Below are 17761 nucleotides of genomic sequence, written 5' to 3'. Positions count from 1 at the left end.
CTATTTAAAGGGGCCATTCTGCATAAAGTAGGTTAAAGTTAAACTCAAGTATTTTCCTAAAAGGTACCTTAAACTGAAGCAACACTTTATATGATTTTTGATCATTCTCATTTCACATTCACAAGGTGAAACATATAAAGATTAAAAGAGAAAGAATCAAAGATCTTTATGTGGAACAGAAACTGCAGCTGGTAAAGCTGGAGCTGGTTTTACTATTTAAACCGCCACAGGTGATTCATCCACAAAAATGCATGATTGATAAGTTGTTTACATTTTCTATTGAGAATCTCCATTCTCAATTAGCTGAGAGGCTGCATAGAGTATTGTACAATAGGTAGCAGTAATTACACCTCATTGTAATTCCAAGAAAACATAAAATAGAAATACTAAAGTACAAGAACCTCAGAATTACCCTTTAGTACTTGTACCTGAGTAAATGTACTCAGTTACCTTTGACCACTGGTAATAGAAGAAGAATGGTGTGGATTTTTCAGCCAATCAGATTCAGCCATGGGGGCGGGACAAACTTGTTGATAATTCTCTGTGGTGTCGACTCCCACTGCGCAGCCGCAGCCCGGGTGACGAAGATGGTGCTCATCAAGGAATAGTGAGTCTGAGGTGTTATTTAAAAATGTCTCTTGTCGCATTTATAATGACATTTTCATGAGTCTTAAGGTGTATTACTGAAGCGTAGACATGTGCGTGGCGTTTACTGCTGTCGTTCGCAGGATTTTACTGTCTGTTAGCCCATAAAAACCCAGCTTTGAGCAGGGTGGATCAGGATGTGGATAACGGGACACACCGGTCTTTTTTAGGCGTTGCTAGTGCAAGCTAGCGTTAGCTTGAGTTGTAGCAGCCGAGCGGATAATTAGCCTCTTAATGAACATGAGTTACATAAAAACGCTGCACTGGCCACAAACAAACAACATGCACATTCAGTTAGTTAGGATGGCTTGAATGGCTGAGTGCATCAGCGACAGCCGTGTAACTAGCCCGTTAGCAGCGTGTTAGCTAGCGTTATATCCTTAAAGTGCCATAATGTTAAGCTTTGGTCCCGTGAGTGACAGATTAAGGTTCCTTCTCCGTCGGATTTACCAATAATGCTAGCTAGCTCAGTTAGCTTTAGCAACCGGCTAGCTGCTAGCACGACAATTATGTGACACCGGAGTTTATTTCTAATGCACACACGTCACACTGAATTAGAAGTTATAACACACCTGGTGGTTTTTTTAAACTCAACCTTAGCGATAACTGATATTTCATTAGGAGTAATCATCCAATACCGACCCATAGCACATAGCTTGTACCCCTCTAGCTAGCTTAGGTTAGGAAGGACTGGCACTACTTTGCTATTACTTTGTTGGCGCTAGCAGTAAAGAGTTAGCCCTTTAACTGGGCGGCTAATACGGACAGGAGAGAAATTCTGCCTTGTAATAGAATTAATCATCACACTGCTGCTTATAAATCACTTGTATCGGGACTGTTCAGTGTCCGTGTGTATCCACTTCTTCTCCTATCCGCTCCAGATAACGGCAACTTGGCAAAATGTGTTGTATATACAAACAGTAACTGGATCACATATCATAATAAACTATGATGTAATAATAATAATACACATATACTGAGGTGATCAAATAACTATGTACGTTAATCTAATTCTGCACAGATTTGAGGTATTTGAAATATTTGTTCAGTTTTGCACATTACGTCGCAAAATTATTTCACTAGATAAGAAGTTAAGTTTCACATCATTTAATTTCTTAATGCCACTAATCAAACGGCGTTTTTAAGTATATATCTGTTCTTCTGCTTGTAGTGAAGTACTTTTTTAGGCTTGATTTATAGAAGTGAATGCATTATTAACAAGGTAATTCTGAATATATCATAATTATCAGCTAATGTTTCACATCTGTCTTGGAGATATAGTGAGGTTCCCTGCAAGCGTGTATAAGATGCCTACAGAAGATGCTGTGCAAAAATATGAAAATGATTAGAAGCAATGAGGCTTCAACCTTCCAAATCAGTCACATTAATGGATATCATCCAAAGATGCAGCTTTTCTAGTGCAAATTCCCTCTGTTCTTCCACTGTAGCTGAAGAGAGAGAGGGACAGAGGGAGTTTTCTACTACAAACATTTAGAGATATGTCTACTTGATTATTTTAATGTCAGAGTGCAGCCACCCTATATTTACTTTTACACATTCAAAACCTGAACTAGAATCATCTAAGACATCTGGTCTATGAAACAACGGTTACTGTGAGGTCGTGTTATTACTGTGACTCAGTAAAATTCATAAACTGAACAGTACAGTATGAGCGTTGTTGCAGTACTGAACAGTTAAAATATCTTCTTTTACTACGAGAATGTCGATTCAGCTTCTTGGTCATATTTATTCTGTTCTGTGTTTTTGGCAGTTTCAGAGTATTGGCTTTGAGCACTAAATCACAGCTTCAAAAATATTTTACCTTCATTTGACAATAAAGATTATTATCTTTCCTTAACCTGCTAAACTATTTTAACCAAGTGACCTGCTGACACTCAGATGTTTCTCTGTACTATTTCAATCTGTAAAATGTCAGAAAATCGTTCATTATAATTTAAACCCAAGTAAAAATGCTTGTTCAGAATAAGATCATTATACATTATGCCAATGAAAAGAAGCAAGTCATCACATATGAGGAGTTGAAATCAGTAACATTTTTACGTAATAAATAACTAAAATTATTATGATCTCCACATACAGTGGATGATTTATGCAGTCACAGCAGAGAAAAATGAATCGTACTGCTCTTAATTCAGACTTTAGCTTTAACAAAGGCTGATTAGCCCTTCTGTGTTTAAGCATCCTTATACCTGTGCTTCAGGTGTCTGTGAAGACATAACTACATGTTACTTGGACTACAAAACCACTTGAACTGTGACTGTGTCAATCAGTCTGCCGCCTCTATTACTGCTCTGTATCACAATTAATTTCGGGTTTACAGTATAATTAATGCATGACACTGAATACTTAGGATGCAAATTACAAGCAGTCACTGGACGTATTAAGTAATGCGTGTCTGTCTTCAGTGGAGGATTAAACAGTTGATGTTGGGCTATTCTCCAAGCACAAAGTGATTAGTTTCTTAACAGCACGTAATAAAGAGATAATGAATTAACATACCTATAGGCAAACTAAAGAATACATAATCCCAATATACTGTTTTATTACCAGTGAAGTGAAGTAAAACTCATGCAACATTACTTTAGAGCAAAGGCCCACCATATAAAACGGTACTAAATATCGTAGAGGGTGGCAGCAGGTGTACGACTGGCCACTGATTTACTTCTCATCTTGTGCTGACACAATATGCTAATCGGGGAAATGAACAGGTGTGTAGACTTCAGTTGGGAGTGAAACCTCTCAGCTCTTCATGGCACAGAATTAAAACTCCTTTGGGGTAACATGCTCACTATGCTTCATTGATCTGCTTCTACATGCTGTGGGTGCTTGTGTACATTTTGTCACAGCCAGCATGTTAATTTCTCTCTGGTAGAAAAGCTGCAGCACACGCTAGTGTGAGCCAAAACCAGAAAACACTGCACTCTGCTTTTGTTTTTCCAGTTGTGCTTCATTGTTCCTCCAGTTACATGGCTGTCGCTGCCAAAATTGGCTTGTCTTTCAAAATGTGGAATGTACATGTGCATATATACACACACTGGCCACTTATTAACCTGTACTATCTAAAACAGTACAACACAGCCATAAATTCCACCTTGACAGAGGTGATAATCTTCTGTCTTAGTTTATGTTAGAAGTGTTGAGGTTGTGGTGTTGACCCACTCACTGTGACCTCAGTAATATAGTATATCAGAGAAACATGTCAAACTGAAATATTCAGTTTATAAACATCTAAAATACTATTTGCTGGGAAAAATACTTACACCATAATCAGGTTATTAGCTTACACATTTATATAATTTAATCTGCTGAATATTTTTTTTCAATGCATTGCTTAAAATGCAGTAATTATGATAAATAGTCTCTTCATTTTTAAAACTGAAAGCTCAGAAATAAGTGGGTTTTTTTTCTCATTAGTTTCACTTGATAACTGAGAAAATTAAAATTTTTAAAATAGTTTCAGCTCTAAACTATATTAACTTTTAAGTATTAGTGGCCTCATCTTTCTTAAAATCTATAGGAGAATGTTCTTATTTTATATTCGCTATTTCTCCTCATTGTCTTCGATATCATATCGTAGCATGATGCCGTTTGTGTTATTGTAGATTTTGGCTGAGGGACTGAATTGAGTACTTCATACTGCTCAGTTTATGTTTAGGTTAGACATGGGGAACTGAATCTGCTCACTTTAGTGCAGGATTTGTATGAATTGTGACAGGTCAGAGGAGTTGCTCCCCTTTAGTGTGTCTGTGTCATTAATAATTAAGTCGTAATATCTATGTATAGGCTGTGTATGATCAGCACCTTGGTTAAATTGCTGTGTGTGCTGCTTTAACCTCCTCTGTGTTTAACTAACTACACTATTATGATCCAAAATTAAGTTGGTCTTATTGATGGGACATAAAACATAAAATACTTTACGTATTTACGTGCTTTTTATTAGAGAATGAATATAAATTAGCTACTAACGTGAATGCTCAGTTACAGATAGTCATTGTATTAGGACCTTTTTTATTGCTGTTAATTCATTTTCATTATTATGTCCTTGCATTGTACTGCTGTAAATACAAAGTGGCTCCTAGTGTTTTGGTTTCTCAGGCCTGGGAAAATATTACTGCCTTTATTGGAGTGCAAATAAAACCATGAGCTTTTTCTAAATGACAGGCTTTTGGGGGCAACATTCAGCACACTAGGAGCCAGATTTTCCTCTTAGCACATGCCCAGCTCATTTTTTCCCAAAGATGGTCAGAGTCTGTTAAGTTTGTCCACAGCTTCGTGCTTTCCCATCTTTGTTTGGTCACTCTAAGATTCTGGTGGCTTTAGTGCTCAAGTGTTTGTAGTTATATAAATACAAAAATGCACAGTCTGCACAAAATGACAAGAAAATAGAATGGTTTGGACACTGACTTCTGCCCATGCACTGTTCCATCCAATCTTTAACATTTGCATGTCTCCCTGTATAATCCACAATGACTTAATGTTGATTGTTTTAATGTGTTATTTGTCTCTCTCTCTCTCCATTTCCTGCACCACCTCTCCCTCATCCTTCCTTTCTCAGCCGTGTAGTGTTGCCAGTGTCTGTGGAAGAGGTGAGTATCCTTACCCCCTCTTTAATATTGTGTGACAAGTCATGTTGAACACATCCTTTGAATCCACTCTTACATTACAGCTACAGCAGGTTGGAGTCATAGTTTTATATTCATTTTCTCCTGTATGTCAAAAACTGTTTTCTTGTACAGAAATTAAACATTTGCATAGAATAAACACGTCCAGATGTGTTGCTAGATTTCATTTTGGTAGTTTTTACTGTAGCATTTAGATGATTAAATGATATAACTTTTTTTGTTTTTATTTTTTTTTTTAATCAATCCCCATGGGGAAATTGTACCTGTTTCATTCTTCTGAAACCAAGACCGCAATACACACGTTCACAGTCCTGTGTCGTGGTTCCAGGTGGTCTCATATTTCTTGTCATACGAAGATCTATCACTGTCTTTGTGCACAGGGTTTATCTTAGGAAAGGCTTTACTTATCTACACAAACCCACGGTGTAGGTCATCTGTGTTTTTTAAAGCCCCTAACCCTGAAAAACACAACAAAAACTGAGAAACAACTGAACCATGGCTCAAAATGAAGGTCTGAATGCCACTTCATGCCACTGATGCCCTACTGGCATAAGGTCACTGCTGGCATAGATAAAGAAGAAGAAGCCTCAGTGGCCTAATGTTGGTACAACAAAATATAATTACAGCTAAGCATCAAAAACACCACAGTATGAAAATAGTAAAATTTAATACAATAAAGCATATTTCTGTGCAGCATCAGAATTAGTCTGTTATTCAAAGCTGCATGTGCTCTTTTCTTTTCTTGTATTCCCACAGTATCAAGTAGGGCAGTTGTACTCGGTGGCTGAGGCCAGCAAGAATGAGACAGGAGGAGGAGAAGGCATCGAGGTTCTGAAGAATGAACCCTACGAAAAGGATGGCGAGAAGGGACAGTACACACACAAAATATACCATCTAAAGAGGCAAGTCTTAGAAAATGATAATAAATGTATATAGGAGGACTTAATATTTTTATTATCAGTTGATGAAAAAAGGGGTGTGTCAGACAAGCAGCAGTTGTGAGGAGAGGCTCATCTCAGTGAGGCTCCACACACAGGTGAACATCTGTAACCTTAATATTTACCACACAATTGAAGCAACACCTTTGTGACAGCCATAAATACCAGCATCACAATACGGCTGCTTGGAAACATTTCTCATTTATAAATACCATCTGCACAAAGCAGTCGTATATCACATTGTTGTCATCTTCAGCCAACTCCCCGAACAGGTAATATTAGCAAGTAAGGCACATAAAACCTGGAGCAACATGATCTGAATTTTTACCACCATCTGGATCACAGAAAACCTTTCACCGCCGTTGACGGTTGCCAGCTGTTGAATCTGATAGTGGAGCAGTATTTGCTGCCAACTTGAGAGGGGAGACATTAGGTGTGAGAAGTACTCAGCTTGTTACATTTTGCCATCTTCATACTTTGTTGTAAAGTGAATCTCACAGTTGTGTCACCAGCACTTCTGTTGTTATGGTTCAGGTGAAGAAAAGGTTTATCGTAGAATCAAACAATGGTTTATAATTTTTAACTGAAGCTGTCCTGAAGACAGATCCTTCTCCACGTCATGTGCTTCCTCATTTGTTCAGCCTCTTTATTTTTGCATAATTGATACTGCAGGAAATCTGTGCTCATTGACACAAACAACCACAAAGGGACAGAATTGACACAGTTTAAATGTTTAATTTAACCCTGATACATACTGATAATTGTCTTTAATCTTTAACCTCACAAGACAAAATGATTTGAGGTTTCAGATTTTAATTAAGTTTGATTTTCTTTGACTCGAGTGTGATTTGTTTTTCTCCCACTGCAGTAAAGTCCCAGGGTATGTGAAGATGATTGCACCAGAGGGAGCATTAGTTTTTCACGAAAAGGCTTGGAACGCCTACCCCTACTGTCGTACCAGTAAGTTTCTGCTGAACCATATATAATTTGAAAGTGTTCAGATGTTTGATGACGTGATGAATCTCATGCTGATACTGATGTTTTTATCTCCTGTCCCTTTCCCTCGTTTCCTTTATCCTCTGCAGTTGTGACGGTGAGTGTTAAACTTCCTAAGTCACACCACAAAATGAAAACAGCGGAATTTATCTGCATGTCCCATGTCGGTCTGTTTTTGTTCTTAAAGCTTCTCATAATTCTAATTTGAATTACTGTACATTCATTAAGTGAAGCTTTTCTTCTTGTGTGAAGCAGTTTGTTCTCTCATAAAAGTGGATGATGCAAAACACCTGCAGGTTAATTGCACCAATTCCATTTTGATTTTGATTCCAATATTTAGCTGTTTTAATGTTAGTGTGGCTGACCGTGTAGGCTGTAATAATATATGATCCCTTTGTACACAAAAATTACTCACTATGGTGCAACACAGATATTTTATACCACTGTATTGCTTAGATCTTCCACAGTCTGTTGTGCTTGGTCTGCTAGCTGACCTCTGTTGCAAGGGTTAAAAATAGTGCTGCATCACCAGTGTTGTTTCAGTCTAAACGTCTGATTTGTTAATTGGATTTAGCTGTAGGGTTTAAGTATATCTCTCAGAACCCTCCATTCATGGTTCTTTCTGTTTGCACTGGCTGAAGTCAGCTGCAGCTGTCAGTTTAGGAGTGGGATGTGAATTCTGAGTAATAGCTCAAGTTTTCTTTAAAAAGCAAAATATTCATTATTTCCTTATGAATTAGTTTTTATTTCTCCTGCTTTTCAGAATGAGTACATGAAGGACGACTTTATGATAAAGATTGAGACGTGGCACAAACCTGACATGGGAACAATAGAAAACGTAAGTGAGCAGAAGACACAGAGTGGAGGCATGTTGGTGTTTAAAGGAGCACCTAGATCCCTCTGACGAGTCACAAAATCACAGGCTCCCACTCATACTCCTTCCCATAATCCAACATGTCCACTTTTTTCCATCAACTGCTAGAAGCACATCACAGTGTGAGGCATTCAGGGACCAACCAAGGAGTAGGTCATTTGTCCTTTTGAAACCCTGTGTAGAGTTATAAGATGATTTCCTAAATGGTGTTCTGACATTTTAATTTTAATATTTAACTGCTAATAACAGTGTTGCTAACGGTTAATAAAAAAATAAAAAAAACTTAGACAAACGTATGCTATATGTGACACAAAAAGTGTTGTTGAACCTTTAAATCTGTTTTCTCATTAGGAAATACACAGAAATATTAATATTAAATAATGTAGTTGCCTTTTCTTCTGTTTGAAACTAGTTAAAAAAAAACTGCATTTGTCACTTTTCACAAATTCGGACAGTGTCAGAAATTTAGGATGATGGTCTCACAAGACTTCATCATCATTTTATCAAGTAGCAGCACAGATAGATCATGAGTGCTGAAGACAGTTGTAGCGCAAAATTTAGTTGTTCATCAACTTCATGTCGCACAGTGTGGCTGCAATAAACATACTGAAGTCTGTGCCTTCTGTAATGGTAATCTTGCCTTGACACCGATGTTGCCGTTTTGTATATTTTCATGATGAATTAACTACGATTGAATGAACTACATGTGTAAAGTAGATGGTATGCTCCTTTACGTCCACAGATTATCCCTATCTTACCTCTTGATGTGTGTACGTGATCCTAGGCAGGTTGATTCTTTTAGTTTGTTGTTTTAATGCACCTCTCTGCTTTTGAATTTGAATCTAATTTGACTTGGACTCAACACAGATTTGAATATGGCCCTCAGCTGAAACAAAATATCCCCTGTTGACTGTTTGCACACTCGGTGTGATCTTCAATATCATAATGCTATAATGGTTTGTCTTTGTTTGTGACAGGTGCACGACCTGGACGAGCAGACGTGGCGGACTGTGGAGGTGGTTCCCATAGATATTGCAAACAAAGAAGAAGTGGCCCCTGGGGTGAGTTGTCTTGAAAGACCTATTCACACCACAAAACCAGAGATGAAAGATCTGGTGACATAAGAATGTGACCAGTCTGATGGTGTTAATACCTGAAAGCTGATTTACAGCAGGATGTCTCCACACTGAGGAGGAGTGTGGTCATACAGGAGACACAGTGGGTACTTGCATCAGTTCTATGTTTAATCGCAAACATTTCAAGTCAACAGCTGCTTTGAACAAAAGCTAACGGGTAATAAATTATTTTAATGTAGATGTTTTGCCATTTTTTGTGACGACAACGACTCTGCCATGGAAAAACACTGGAATCTGTTTATCTCAAAAGTAATAGAATCCATCATTCAATTAAAACTAAACAAGTTTCTTCCACTGACCATCTCAGTCATCATGTTTTTCAGCCCAGTGCCATCAGTCATTACCAGATAGAGTAGTGATGGAGGATCTGTCAAATGTGTGAAGCACTGAGCGAGAACAAGTAACAGTGTTGAGTCTGTTGAGTAATAGATCTCCGAATTTGAACTTTTCTCATACACCAAAACGCAGCACACATTAGCATAATCAATAGCCCTAAAATCACCAGATAAGGCTCCTCTTCCTCTTTGTGGGAAGGGATAATAAGTAAAAATGTGACTGAAACACAGATGGAATGGTTGAGGCCACAAGATGTTAGACACTAAAAAACATTTTTTTAATAAAGCAAATTTATGTCCAGAGTTGAAGGGGAAGGCAGCCACGGAGTTGGTAGAGAATATTCCAGCTACAGCAACAGTGATTTTACACTGTCAGCTGCTCACAGACCAGAATAAAGATCCTGAATCAGCAACAGAACGGAGACGAGCTTCCTACTTTATTTTATCCTTAACTACTGACATTTAGAAACTGCTGGGACTGAACATGCCACCAACATAGAGAAAAAATAAAATACTCTTTGTATTAACATCAGATTAATCTCCATCACTGTTGTCACACTGGTCCAGTAACTCATCCATTAGTCACTCTGTGGAACAGCTCGAGGACGTACATTATCTATTCATTTATCACTTTTTCATTATGTCTTTGCTGTTCAGCCTAAGTCTCATAATTTGTACCACCACTGAGGAATCATTTCAGCCGTTTTCAACCTGGTGGGCCTCAGTTGCCCCATGTTTCCTACACTGTCCTGTACATTAATGACTTAAGTGGATCAGGGTAGAGCCCGAGGTTTAATCTGAATGTCCATCTGCTCCAGGTATCCATCACTCTTTCCCAGCAGACCTGATAGATTAAAACAGCACCGTGAGCCTTAAGCTCCACAGTTGGGATTTGCAGTTCAAATACAGTCTTGCGGTTGCTGATTGTTCAGTGTTCACAGGTGGAAAACAGCTTCGATATGAATGAGTCACTGGCCAGTCTGAACGTGTTCTCTTTTGGATACATACAAACAAGTAGGATTCAGGAGTTCAGTGACTGACATTAACGCACCTTACTCTGAAACCCACTTACATCACTGTCCTATGAAAACCACGCGTCTCCAAAATGCATGTGTTAGTGAGCTAACACATGCTAAAGCTTTGTAAAATTTGTCTAATAATCAACTAGGTTTTGTTTGTTTAGCTTAACGAACAGGATAACCCTACAAACTAAAGGTAGTATCAGTATCAACACTGACAGAGGATTTACCTGGTGGACCTAAGGAAATCCTTTGTTTATGAACTTTGTTCATCTACAGTTTGGAAAATTAAATTTATTTTAAATTTAAACTTAACTTTGTTATCTTAGAAAATTATCAGGATAAAAGTTCTTTGTAGCCTTTTATGTCAAGCTTCAGCAATAAATATGTTTAAAACAAAGTCATCTTTGTGTTACCATCCATCCACAACAGCTGTTTAAAAAGCAAATACTATCAGGGAATTCTGTACTAAAAAGGCTTGAAATTTGCAAAATACCCACTTGATTTGAACTGTCAGAGCCTCATTTAACCTCAGATAACATTTGAAAAATCTACAGGAAAAAATAAGACGTCCACTAGCTCTTGACACTGTGAGCTGCAAAGCAGAGCGAGAAACGCTGCAGAAAGTGTGTTGATGCAGTAGCAGCTGTGGTAGACGGGTGAGACTTGGGTAGAACCTGTCTTGATGCAGGATCTTAACACTTTGCTGTGCTTTGTTCTCTTTTAGGACTATAAGCCAGAAGAAGATCCTGCTCTTTTCCACTCTGCCAAGACGGACAGAGGACCTCTAGGCCCTGAGTGGAAGGTATCAGACGTAATACCAAGAGGCAGAAAGGCTAATGAGTAAAATGACACATAACAAACTTAAAGCACTGAATTATGTTTCATTATCCTTCCTTCCCAGAATGAGCTGAAGACAGATTGTCCTTACATGTGTGCATACAAACTGGTCACTGTCAAGTTCAGATGGTGGGGACTGCAGACCAAAGTGGAAAATTTCATCCACAGGGTAAAATCCACTGTCTTTTTAAATAATCTGTTGTTTTTTTTGTTTGTTTGTTTTTTTTTTTTTTTTTCTGCAAGTCATAGTAAGAAGCTTTTTAATAAAAAATTACCATAGTTTACTATGTCGTTTAAGCCTAAGACCTCACAGAACCATTGTGTTTTAACATTTTCTACCCAACGTGAACTTTGATGCATTAACTTTAGCACATTTAGCATCAGTGAGAGTTGACGTTTCTCTTTTGCTCAGCAGAGGGAGACGTGGCTTTCAGGAACAGTTTGGTTTTACCTAATTAAAATCCCTGCACCTGAAATTAAACTGAGAAAAGCTTAACTTGGATCACAGAAGAGGTAGTGATGGCATGACTAAAGTAAAGCTTACTCATCTGTAGCTATTTAATTAAAGAAAATATCTCCCTAACAGGCGTTTGTATGCCTTCCTAATACTGTCTTTGTCTTTCTAGTTAAATATTAAGCTGACAGATTTACTGGAGACAGGAAGCAAGAGTCTCCCACTTTCTTCCTGCCAGTTATTTGGGCTGTGCAGAATGGAAGTTAATTTTACTTTATTTAATTCGTTTCCTTCTTTCCACAGCAAGAAAAGCGTATTTTCACCAACTTCCACCGCCAGCTGTTCTGCTGGATTGACAAATGGGTGGGTTTGACCATGGAGGACATCAGGCGGATGGAAGAGGAGACTCAAAAAGAGCTTGAGGAGGTAATTAACTTGCCAAATAGGCTGTTTTCCCCCCTCTCTCTCATGTGGTGATTTGAGTTAAAAATCCAAGTAAGGGTTGCAGTAGAAATAGTTAAATTATAAATGGACTGCAGGACTCAGTCAAGTTCACAGCTACTGTAACAGCAAAGGAAAATACTGTTGAGAGTGAATCGTACAAATGTTTTGTTTCATCAGACAGCTGGAGATGACACATCACACTTAATTTACCTTAATTAACCTTTTTTACTCCTGAATTTCACATCAGATGCGTCAGAAGGGAGATGTGCGAGGCACCTCTGCAACAGACGAGTAGAGGCCCTTCACTGTAGGTCAAACACTAGAGGCAGGCTGAGTAAGTCTCATTGGTGGAGCTGCATGGATCATTCTCCAACATTTTCTTCACAATGTTCTCATTGTCTCCTCTAACGTTTCACCTCTGTCCAGCTGCTGTACATGTTTTTTTTTTTGTTTTTTTTTTCCATTATACTCTAATTTTTAATTCCTCTCATGGGCCCTGTTCTTGCAACAGGCTTACATCTTTAATAACAGCTCTCAGCTCTGATCAGCATATACATGTTTAATTTGATGCCATTATAGTTGGATCTTTATAGTATGAATGTGTAATTTTACAAAAATGTAAGATAAACACCACCTAAAACACCGGTCATTTCATCATCACTATATCAAATAAAGATGTGATGAATCATCTGAAAAAGCGGCAAGAAAAGTGTAAACTGCAGCTCTGTCCCTTTTTACTTTATTGTTAGTTATTTTTTGTTCAGCTTTCAGTTCTGCCTGTAGCTCTCGTCTCTCTCTGTTAGTCATGTTGCTGCTAGCAGGACTTTCATAATAAAACTAGATACGACAATAACAAAACAAATAAAGTTGGACAATTGTTAATTTACCTTGTAATGACCAGTGTGACTCTGCCCTAGTAATCTAATACAGTAATGGAAGGATGGTGGACTGACTAGATTCTGATTAGATAAGCTTGTGTTTCTAACACTGAAGACATTTTCACCTGCAGTGATTGAGTTCTTTAATAAACAGACACTTAACATAACCACTGCAGATATAAGTACAAGATACTTAATCCTTCTCATCATTGAGGACAATTCAGCAAAATACTGTATCTCTGTACTGCAAATACCCAAATACTGCACTCTGTGGTCAGGCAGCCTATTTTACCAATGTAAAGAGAGAATGTTTGACTGTTAGCGATTAGTCTAAAGCTCTTTATGCTTCACCACACTGCAGCACCTAATGTCATATCTACAGCGGCCATTTCAGCTTGGCTGACTGCCAGCTATGAATGTATCATCAAGTCTGTTGCTGTGCACAGATACATAAGTTTTAAGGTTGCAACATGTAATGCATCGTTTAGTCAAATGACTCAGAGATTTAATTGTGTTTTTTTTAGACTGCTGTTGCAAGGCAGAGTTGATGCTGTTTATTTCAACATCCTTGACACTGTTATTGTGTAGCAGTTTTAGTTCTTGCTTTCTTTAGCAGCTTTGAAGAACTAAACCAAATTCAGACTTTTGTCAAATCCTAAACTAAAATGAAGCATGTATGAAGAACAGGGCCATGTTTATTTTCCTCCTGTTGAACATTCATCAGCTCATATCTGTCCTCCTCACTCGTCTTAACCTTCTCTTCCAGCTGCTTCAATTCTTCTTCACTCTGCTTTCAGTTTGTTTTCCTCCTGATGCTTTGTGATCGTGGGACTAAACATAACAGCTCGCCTTGCTGGAACGCCTTTCACTTTGATTTGTTTGGATGTTAGCCAGATTTCCTGCATGTGCACGGCTGATTGCTGTCAGATCCACACGTCCCTCGTTCACCAAACTGACCCCTTCTCTCTCTCTCTCTCTTCTTCCCTCAGCTGCGTAAAACAGGTCCGATTCGAGGCACCAGTGCTGCTCATGAGCAATGAGGCAAATCAACCAAACCCTGTCGTGATGACGTCATCAGAGACACGTCCACCACGATGAAGAAGTGGCCCTCTTCTCTTCCTGTCTCACATGATTCATTGGGGGGTTTGATACGATTGGTTAACAGTACTGTACAGATTCTACCCCAATCACAAGCCTCCTGTTCACTCAAAACAAAAAAAACATGGTTTTGCATAAATATATAAAAAGGAAAAAAAAACTGTTTGCACAGAACGTAAATTGCCTGATATGTAATTGTTAGTTGATTATTACAATGGGCTTTGTTTTTATTCAGGTGTGTAAACCGTGACTCCGAAAGTCAAGCCTTTTAAATTAGAATGTTGTTTTTAGAAGTATAAGAGGTTCCCACAAAAATTGGTATAAGATGACTTTAGCAGGTATTGGACCATTTATCTCCCCGCCCACCCTTGTATTCTAACTGTCTCTACTTTAATCCGTGTCTCTCACCTCAATATTGTCTGTATCCTTGTCCTGGTGTCTAGATCTCCCACCTGTTGTCTCACCTTCCCTGTGTCTGGCAGTTAGTCGGGGATTACCGATGTTTTCGTTTCCTTTACAGTTTGAACTTTTGAGGCTGAGCCATGCCTGTTAACAGTTCACAGCAAAATATAATGCTCATGCATGATGGATCATTCTTTCTCTATTGTCTCCTTTTCCCCCTTCACATCCACACCTGTCCCACATTTTGACATGCACACCGGCCCTCCGTTTCCGTCACAAGTGCATGTGCAACAACTGCAGCTCCTCACTAAACTGTCATTGCATGTGTATAGTTGCTGCAATGCAGCAATGCTCAAATGGAGTGTTGATTAGCGAGAGGGTTGGCGCCCTCTAGGAGAGTCTGTACAACACACAGGTGGTGTGTGTGTGTGTGTGTGTTTGTGTCTGTCTGTCTGTCAGCTAGCGTGTGCATTTGTGTGCTTGTTTGTGTTATCTACTGCCTTCACTCTTAAAGGACTTTCACTCTTGTGGACTGGGATGGAGAACGTTCAGCTTAATATCAAGGCTTCAGAGTGGTGTCGGCACACAGCTGCTGTGCTCTCACTCTGCGAACAGCCTGTTGAACTTTGCCTCATGCTGTCGCTGCGTGTCCTTTCTCCTTGGCTAGGGCTTTAACTGGAGGGCTCCCACTGCCCCCACAAAAGCTTTTATTTCTCTCTTTTTTTTATTTTAAACTAAAACAAATGAGCGTTGCTGCGTGCATGAATCACAGTAGTTTTTCTTTTATATCTGTCAAACTGCTGTTTCTTCTCTCAACTGACAAGAGCAAATGGGTCCAGGCAGATGTGCGATGTTTGTTGCAGTTGTGGATTGAAAGGGGTGTATAGTTTTTAATTTTATATTCTCACCATGTATAGTCTCTTTGTTTAATTATTTTATTGGTAATCTACCTTAACCACAGGAAACTACGAGGTCAGTCTGAACTTTTCTTGACTAGTTAAAGTTAAGGATGAACTCGCTCAGTCTGACTCTAATGGTTTAGGTTGATGTTGGGTGATCTGAAAACAGGTGGCATCTTTATCCCTGTCTCTTTACGGCGTCACTACTTTATTTTTCTCGTTTCTTTGTTTGTTTGTTTTTTTTGTTGTTGTGGCTGCATCAACTTGAGGTTGTAACTGTTTTATCAGAGGAGTTCAGCTTAGCTGTGTTTATTTTGAGCTTCATTCAGATCCCGTTGGGCTCAAGGTAAAATATTTAGTGATGTTTTCTATGATCATGGCATAGCTTACTACAGTTTCACAGCTATGATTAAGGCTTTGTTTGATCAGGTATGAGTATTTCCAAAATTCTTAGGTCTCGTGTCTGTGTGTGGTTTATGTCAGAAAGAGTTTTAACTGTGCTTTATTATAGAAGTGGACAAATTGTACATACAAACACGGACTTGAATGAGATTTTCACAGCTACTAGGCGTTGTCAGGTTCATCCTATACTGTACTGCTAAAAGTAACTTAAAGGACGTTTATGGTGTTGTTAGAGCAGGTGATGTCAGCTCTGTGGACAGTGGTGCTGTGCGTGTAAAGTGGAGCAAACTGTCCATGTGTTCATACCTTGGTTGAACTGTACCTCATCCATGCATATGAATGTACAACATGTGTACAAGCATGACATGGAGCCATTATATCAACACATGAGGACAAGTGGATTTTCTGAAATTTGGATCTGCATGCTCAACACTTTTTTTTTTCTGTTTTTTTTTTTTTTTTTAAATAAATCTTTATCCCTGTTATCTCTTGATTATTCTCCTTTTGTGTTTGATCAGTACACCAGTGTTTTTGAGATGCTGCTGAACTGCATCAGACTAGAAGGGAAAGTAAAATCATTTTAAAAGGGCGGCTCCCCTCAAAATAAAACCAGATCCAGCTCGACCTCGCGTTCACCCACGAGGAGTGAAAAGCCTGGCTGAGTTTGATGGTGATGGGAGTCGCCCTGTAGGTTAGAAAAGGCTGTGTGATGTACAGTTTAGTAGCATTACCAGTGATGCCAGCCAGGTACTGACTGTGAGGGGAGGGCTAGAAGCTTAGGGAACAGATGGAGTCCAAATTACTGTTTTTCTTTATTGTAATCATGAACAAGCACTTGCAAAAATCTACTGTTCTTTTCTTTTATGTCTTTTTGTTTTTGAAAGACAAAGATTCACAATGTATTCAAGTTTCTCTTTCTGATAAGGCAACATTCAGGGGAATTAGTAGTGAATGTAATTCAATTAGTTCCTTTTTTTTTTTTTGTTTGTTTGTCTTTCACAGCTTTCACGCTGTGACAGAAGGTCTAGACAATGGAACATAACAGGATATCTAATAAATTTGAACAAATAAGAGAATCAATGTGCTGTTTCCTGTTTTGTTTTTTGTGTAGCAAATATTTCTTATCTAATCTTCACCACACTCGCACAACATATATAAAAATGGCTTTTATAACAGAAGTTAACATTATCAAACGCAGAACTGTGGGTATTGATGGGGAATTGTAAATAAGAAGACAGAAGAAATGGATGCAGACAAAAATAGGGCTGTCACTGTATCACATTTCATATCGCATTGTCAGTTTTCTAAATTGGTGATATGCAGTTTAGCCTTATGTTCCAGTGTACTACTGTCAGCCTCCAATTAAGTTCACTTAAGTATTTTATTTAAGTACAGTTTGGAAGTACTTCTAAAATGTCGACACCTTGTTAAGTTTAAGTGTAAGTTTTTGGACTGGGCTTCTGGTTCTACTGAGCAGTGGTGGAACATTTACTCAGATTTCAACTCGAGTAAATGTATTACCACAGTGTAGAAATACTTTTTACTGAAGTAAAAGTAGAAAACATACCAAAATCTGAAGTACTCATCACAAATATGATAAAGTGCATCATGATAAACATTTGTTTATTCAGAACATGAATCTGCAAAGTAACTAAACCGTTAAATGAATGCAGTGGTACAATTGTACTGTGTGTCTGAGTAACTGTACTGCAGTACTTGGAGTACTTGAAGTACTTGGAGTACTGCTGCTCCTGAGTA

The 17761-nt window shown here is 38.4% G+C and overlaps 1 protein-coding gene across 1 annotated transcript; it reads left to right on the top strand.

Moving 5' to 3' along the window:
- The first annotated feature begins 568 nt into the window (after window positions 1-568).
- On the top strand, window positions 569-17079 carry pitpnb (phosphatidylinositol transfer protein, beta). Its single transcript, XM_026355906.1, has 12 exons — window positions 569-607; window positions 5222-5252; window positions 6045-6190; window positions 7095-7186; window positions 7312-7319; window positions 7986-8060; window positions 9074-9157; window positions 11314-11391; window positions 11491-11595; window positions 12184-12306; window positions 12572-12658; window positions 14192-17079. The coding sequence occupies exons 1-11, from the start codon at window positions 588-590 to the stop codon at window positions 12617-12619; spliced, it is 810 nt and encodes a 269-aa protein (XP_026211691.1). The 5' UTR covers window positions 569-587; the 3' UTR covers window positions 12620-12658; window positions 14192-17079.
- Window positions 17080-17761: the final 682 nt, after the last annotated feature.

This window comes from Anabas testudineus, chromosome 12 (assembly GCF_900324465.2).
Source record: "Anabas testudineus chromosome 12, fAnaTes1.2, whole genome shotgun sequence".
In the NCBI taxonomy this organism is placed as follows: domain Eukaryota; kingdom Metazoa; phylum Chordata; class Actinopteri; order Anabantiformes; family Anabantidae; genus Anabas; species Anabas testudineus.
This window is presented reverse-complemented; position numbering and strand designations above follow the sequence as displayed.

Excerpts from the sequence above, each read along its gene's own strand:
- pitpnb (XM_026355906.1), top strand. The coding sequence starts at position 588 with ATGGTGCTCATCAAGGAATA. Across the intron at positions 8,061-9,073 it reads ACATGGGAACAATAGAAAAC|GTGCACGACCTGGACGAGCA; the intron begins GTAAGTGAGCAG and ends TGTTTGTGACAG. Across the intron at positions 9,158-11,313 it reads AAGAAGAAGTGGCCCCTGGG|GACTATAAGCCAGAAGAAGA; the intron begins GTGAGTTGTCTT and ends GTTCTCTTTTAG.